Source organism: Populus euphratica, unplaced genomic scaffold (assembly GCF_000495115.2).
Source record: "Populus euphratica unplaced genomic scaffold, PopEup_1.0 scaffold172.1, whole genome shotgun sequence".
Lineage (NCBI taxonomy): Eukaryota > Viridiplantae > Streptophyta > Magnoliopsida > Malpighiales > Salicaceae > Populus > Populus euphratica.
The window spans coordinates 431,910-438,972 of record NW_011499920.1 but is presented as its reverse complement, the minus strand read 5'-3'; the positions used below and the strand labels follow the sequence as shown (position 1 = coordinate 438,972).

General features: G+C 35.1%; 1 protein-coding gene and 1 pseudogene across 1 annotated transcript; one reads left to right on the top strand and one right to left on the bottom strand.

Moving 5' to 3' along the window:
- The first annotated feature begins 1,099 nt into the window (after nucleotides 1–1,099).
- LOC105135046 (mitochondrial import inner membrane translocase subunit Tim13-like) lies at nucleotides 1,100–3,185 on the top strand (annotated as a pseudogene).
- A 553-nt stretch (nucleotides 3,186–3,738) lies between these two features.
- On the bottom strand, nucleotides 3,739–4,851 carry LOC105135106 (probable F-box protein At1g60180). Its single transcript, XM_011039821.1, has one exon. It carries the CDS (start codon nucleotides 4,849–4,851, stop codon nucleotides 3,739–3,741), a length of 1,113 nt encoding a protein of 370 aa, XP_011038123.1.
- Between the last annotated feature and the right edge of the window lie 2,212 nt (nucleotides 4,852–7,063).

Sequence of the window (7,063 nt, the reverse complement as noted above, 5' to 3'; positions counted from 1 at the left end):
TGAACTTCCTAACTCAACATTTTATTACAATTAACATATTTATTATTATTATTATTATTTATTAACATATATAATTATCTATTAATTTTATTAAATACACATGTAAAACTTTCGATTCACGCCCTTGCTTGTGGTGAAAAGAAAACTTCATCCCACCACATAGCGTGGCAAATAAAACCAGTTTGATTTGTATATTTTGATCTTTCACCTTGCCTCGGAAGTGGAACATCAAAACAAAGGGGGTCATGTATGCTTGTTTTCCATGGACCCAAAAATGGTTCAAGGACCAAGACCAAACCAACTATGGCTTTTTATTGAGGCTTGTCTTTGAGTCTAATTACAGCCCAAATCACAAGAATGTGGGTGGCCTCTACTATTAAGATCTTCGAGGTTGCTGTGTAATTCCTTTTTTTTTATTAAAATTTAAATTTGTTTTGTTTTAAATTAGTTTTATTAGTGTTGTTATATCATTTTTATATGATGATGTTCTAAATTTAAAAAACAGTGAATTTAAAGTTATCATATTTGATGAGTAATATATTGTGCATTATTAGTTTTTTTTTTCTTTTCAATAAGATGACTAGTAGTAAATAAGATAATTATAAGTTATGGTATTTTGAACATTTTATTTATGATAGTATTTAAACCATTAACACATCAAGGGTATTTTTAAATTAAGTTTATTTCGTATAATTATTTAAAATATAAACTATAATATAAATAAATTTAAAAGATAAAAATTCAAATAGGTATAAGTAAATTAAATCTCAAATAAAGATAAAATAACACCCATAAAAAATAAGAGAAAAAATTGCATTCCGCTGTAGCAAGAGAACCAAACATAATCTTATGATAAATAATAGTATTCTACTGACAAAAAAGAATTGACTTAACTATAACCTGTTTGCATGTTAACCAAGATTTAATCCAAATTCAAACCATTTGTGAAAACTATTTGAACCACCATAAACAAATCATAATTAATGTTAATTTTACTTTCAAGAAAATTAGATTTATGGGATCCATTAACTAGTGAGAGATTCACCCATGAATGATGTTTATAAAGAAATTATGTTGACAAAGTTGTTGTGATGCTTTGGGCTGCAACGATTTTTCTGTAACTAGGCTGGCTCAGGACAACGTCAATTGGGCCAACAAGGGTTTAAGGATTTTCTTAAACTGAAAACAGAAGGATCACAGCCCTCTCTAGGGTTTGAATCGAAACATTGCCCCTCTCTTCTCCTTGAGCACCGAAACAGAGTCACAGAGCCAACAGGAAAACAGAGAGAAGAGCAAGAAAGAAGAAATGGATTCGTTTTCTTCACATTCAAGTATGGGATCTGGGTCACCCCAAATGTCAGCAGAAGATTTTAAGGACCAGTTAAAGAATCAACTTGCACAAGCTTATGCCCAGGAGTTCCTTGAGGTTCACCTTTTCTCTATTAATCACTCTCTTTCTCTCTTTTTATTTGCTTCTAGTGCATAAATCTTTTTTTTTTTTACCATCTTTGGTGGTTTAGTGGAGAAATTGTTTGGTTTTGGGTGTTTTTAGCTTAAAGAATGACTAAAGATGATATTGTTTTAGTCGTCAAAGATGAGTTATAGATGATTTTTAGTTCAAAGATTGAATTTTTTTTATCTGGGTTTTTTTTATTATTCGAATGTGAGAGTTGCGCTTTAAGTTTCCAATTTTAGGGGAATACAATACAAGGGATGGGGAGTATTATTCCGTACTTGTAATAATGATGAGATTTCCAATTCATGTAATTTGGTGTTTATCTCATCTTTTTAGGGAGAGGACTTAGGTGGAATGTTGATTCTCTGCTGTCATTGGGTGGTAAAAGAGTTTGCAACATCTAAGCTTGCTGGTTTAACTTTTTGTGTGTTAATGATATTTCATGCACCACTTAGGTTGGATTTTCTCATTGCTAAGAAGCCTAGTTGCGTGCGCTGGATTGTCTGTGCAATTCTATATGCGGGAATCGGGAATTAGAAATTATCTTCTGATCATCAAATTAGAATTTCAGATGGCATTCTTGTTCCTAAAATGAAATGATGAATGTGAACTCGCAGTTTCATTGGTTTAAGCCTAATAGCTGTTTGTGTAACTTCAAATTATAAGAAGAGGTTTTACCTTGGCTACTTTATTTATTTGTAATCAGCATTCAAGTGGAGGTTATGAAAACATATACCCTGATATTAGTACTGAATTTCAAGCTCATCTTGTTACAAAGTCATGCACAGGCTTTACTTTCCTGGTATTTTTTTGTGGCAGAAGGAAACGTATAAACACCTGTGTTCATGTACAAATTTGTATCTTAGTAAAGCGTGTTCTCTTAGGATACTGGTTGAGGTATCTGCACATATGAGTTGCACTTTCACTTGATCTCTCAAAAACCAGTCAGTTTAGGGTCTCTAGCAGCCCTGGTGTCCTCTCTTTGACTCGCATGTTTTGAAAAATCTGTCAGGTATTAGGGAGGATATTAGAGCTAATTTATTCTCGAATCACTTTAGTGGCTGGAACTTGTAATCGGATTTTTTGGATTTGGTGGCATCACAAAGTTGACTTTAGTGGTACTTTTCTTAGAAGCATTTGTCAGTGCTTTCTTGAATTCTTGTTTGAGAAATGGTACTCAATGTCTTGTACCTTGCAATAGCTTCACTGGCATTTGTGTGCAATTGTCGACGTTAATTGCAATTCCATTTCAATGCAGACTGTGAGGGACAAATGCTTTGCCAAGTGTATCACAAAACCAGGGTCAAGCCTGAGTGGGAGCGAAAGTAGCTGCATCTCCAGGTGTGTGGAACGCTACATTGAGGCTACTGGCATAATCAGTAAAGCTCTTTTCAATGCACCACGCTGAACTTCAAGAAAGGCCCCCCCGAAGATGTCCTGCAAATTATCATGGGAACTCTTGAGCGAGAGCAGGGATTGTGTTTTATATTGGATCCCATTTTTAGCATTTATCATGGGAATATATATTTTCTTAACATTGATCTGTAAAAGATTTATTCAGTTGAATTTCAGCAATTTTTTGGGCAATTAATTAGCATTGTAGCGTATGATCTTTTAATAAGCCGAGGGAATTTACATGCCCTTGCAATATGAGAATGCTGAAATAGCAATAGCATAGTAAGGGATTACATAGGTGCTGCGATCTCAATCTATAGATTCTATCAGCCAATATTTACCTGAAATCCCTTCTCCTGATTAATTCATGTCGTTTCTTGTACTTTTGAAAATTTGGAAACCCTCTTTCCATCTCTAAATTGATTTGTACTGGATCGGCTGTTTAGGGGCTTAATCTGTTCAGAATCCTCAAGCTACTCCCTCCTTGGCGCCATTAACATGATGCAAAGTTTCTTCCTTGGGTATAATGCAACCAATATACATCACATAATTAGGATGCTTTTAAGTAAGGCCTGCTCATCTGTACTGAGAATGTTTTCAAGCTTGTTAACCCGTATCCAACTCAGCCTGAGATTTTCTATGAGCTTCTTGCTATGATCTCATGGTTTTCCAGCTTCATTGAGCGCTAACAATGATGTCAAGCTCTTATCATTATCGCTGTCATCTTTAAGGTCCAACGTTCCAGATTAAAATGGATAATTTATCGAGTATAATTTCAGCCCATACTTGGGCAATTACCATGTCAGTAGAGTGCGGTGCAGAATCTTCTAATATTATGGGAGAATGTTCACCTTTTCCAGTGTACACCTCCCCTTGATATGAGAGTGCTAAACTAGCAACCTAAGAGCAACGTATAAAATTACAAAAACAGTGGTCTCGATGAATGGAAATAATCTGTCGGCCAAAGTTTCACTGGATTCCCTTCTACTCATCATTTCTCGCTTCTGTTTCTCATACTTCCTTAATCCCTCTTCCAATTTAAACTGATTTGTACTGCGTTGGCTGTAAAGGGCCTTATTCAGAATCATCAGACTACTCCTTCCATTGACATGGGCACCTTCTATGTTCTCAATTCTCATACTGATTTCCCTCCATTTCAGACACTCCTCTCTTTCTGTCATCATGAATCTAGTTGTTACTATGAATCTGGCCAGCTTCTGAGGAAGCAAACTTTCTTCCACGGGTAGAACGCATCCGAATTGCATCACATAAGTAGCATGATATGGCCAACTCTTCTGTACTGATAATGGCCTCCAGCTTGAGAGGTTAACAGCTTTGCCTGTCTTCTTGTCCACTAGTATCCAACTCAACCTGAGATCCTCTATCAGCTTCTTGCAAAGATTTTCTCTTGATTTTCCAGCCTCATTGAGTGATGATATAGGAGAAGCTAATGCTTCGTCATCGTCATCGTCTTTAAGGTCCATCAATTCCAGTTTAAATGGATAATTTAGAAACCATTTCTGTCGCCCGTCAGCGATCATTTCCCAGCTGCTGTCCACAAGTCCATGTTTGAATATATCTACAGCCTCAGGTATGCCATCCGAGATCCTCGAGAGGACACATTTGTTCTTGTAATAAACATCAATCAATGACAGTAGGTCAGAAGGAGATGTGCGGGGACTTAGTTCAGCACATTCAAGCAGTTTCAAAGGGTTGGCATTGGCAACTTCATCATATAAGACAAGTGGGCAGGCGTCCGAGTAGAATTTGTCGAAGCAACCGTGAACAGAACCTGAAATCAGATGTTCAGCTTCTTCAAGAGCAGTGGAAGGCCACCTGTTATGACACAACTTTTTCCACAAGCTTTGATCCCGAGCAATGCCTCGGAGCTCAGAACATGTACTGGCAACCGAAGCGAGGGCTGAGCCATCTACACGAGACATGATATCGTTTAGCAGGTCACCATTCATGCTCTGGAGATGACATATCGGACGCTCCATCATATCTATCTTGGATATATATATTTTTTGCTATCTTTTAGGTGTGGCTGAATTTGGAAATCAAAAAAGCAACGTCTCGTTCTATATAAGCTACATGAAACTCTAGAGAATATACATTTCTATGGTCCACATAGGTCAAAAAGGCTCAATCAAAACGTGCCTAATTTAAGAGATGGGTGGAACAAGTGGGAGTTCTCAAATCAAGATGGGTGAGATAGGACTTGACAAGTCTAACCTTTAGGCCCAATTAGCCATTCATATAGTCTTTGAAAGACACCGTGTGGTGTGTGACCGTGTTGATTTTTTCAATGCAAAGCATGTGAATGAATGATCGATATTGATATTGATATTGTTATTGATCCTTATGGCTCACAACATTGACTTGGATCCTTTATGAGTTGGACTCATCAAAACCTAACGAGTGGTTTAGATGTGCCACTCAGTACGTTTCTTTTGGAAATGTAAGGGCATTTGTAGCTCAATTATGATCCCATCACAGCCAAAATTAGTCGGCAGCCATCGTGTTCTGTCCTGACAAGCTGGTCCCCGGTTAGAAGGGAGAATTGTTTCAACCAGCAGCAAGCTCGCAATTATTTAGTGCTGATAGGTATTCGATGGCTTATTTAATTATAATTTGATGAATTTAGTTGCATATTAGTCTTATTTAGTGCTGATAGGTATTCGATGGCTTATGGACCAAGGTAGGTTAAGGATGAGAGGCAACATTCTCATGATTATTAATTATAATTTGATGAATGTAGTTGCATATTAGTCTTGGCCCCTCTCTTTAATCATTCATAACGACCACAGTACACTTTATAGCACTATGATTATAAGTGACTTTATAGCACTATGATTATAAGTGATTATAAGGTCAGTGTTCAATTTAATTTAATTTAATAGCTTGATGTAGGATAGATTAATGAATAAATTCCAGGCCAACTGGAATCCTACTTCTACAAGGAAACATAACACCAGAGCAAGCAACGTATTCTCCTCTGTTACTCTTTTCCTTGTTTCACATGGATTCCTCCTATCGAAGATTCCCTGCAGACTAATATTATTTGCTTAGAAATCATAACCTTAAATTACATATTTAAAGTAGGACTTTAACTCTTTTGTCATTTAAATTAATAAGTACTTTTATTATTAGGATTAGGATTTGCAGCTTATAAATACAAGCTGCCTTTTTCGTTGGAAGACACTTTGGATTTTATTGAATAAGAATTGTCATTCAAAGGCAATAATCTTTTACTCGTGGATTCGTGTTTTTTTTTCTCTTGTTCGTGGACTCGAACAAAACACAGAAAAGGGGCAGTGATCCTTTTCATTAATAAACTTCCGCTATGTCATAGCTTATATTATCATTAGATAAAATTTTAAAAATAATTTTATATTATTCTTGAACACAGATTCTCAAGTAAAAATAATGTTTAATTTTTATTATGTAAAATAAAAATAGTAAAATTTGAATTTATAATTATTTATCAACAAAAATTTAATATAATATTAAAAAAATCATCTTAGAAATATTAGTATCATTTTATTTATTCGAAGCAATAGCATTTTATTAAAAAATAATACATTTAACAAATATTGGTGTCGTTTTATTCTCAAAAGATTTTGAGTTCCCAAATCTCCTCCTCCTCCTCCTCTTCTTTTTCTTGAATAATTCTGAATTCTTCTTCTATTCTTATATGGAACCACATATTCAATAAAAAATAATTAATTTCTTGCACTCACTCATATTTCAGGGGATACCGACTTCACCAATATATGTGTGTGATAAAATGCAACATTTGTTTGTTAAATATATATGCTATAAGGTCCTTTTTGTAATAAACAAATTACACTAATTAATCCACCAATCATAAGATTTAAACGTTAAGAAGGATGATTCTACAATGCACAAAAATAAGGAATGAAAAATAAATAAATATATATAAAAACAAATCAAACTAAACATAACAATTCTAAAAACAAGAAAATATATTCTTGGTTCAAGATGAGGCTTCAGCGATGAGTCCTCTCGTTAGATGAAGGGTTGTGGCATGGTTTTGCTTGTTTTTGACACCATGAAGCCACCCATCCACCCACCAAGGAAACTTCAAATAGCAACCTCTTAGCTGTGCAAAGTCCCACACAAATTGGCACTCTTGTGAATATTTTTCACACAAAATGTCAACAAGCAAATGGGAAATGCTTATGGTTA

Bases quoted from the DNA above. Each gene is read 5' to 3' on its own strand.
- LOC105135106 (XM_011039821.1), bottom strand. From the start codon at position 4,851: ATGGAGCGTCCGATATGTCATCTCCAGAGCATGAATGGTGACCTGCTA.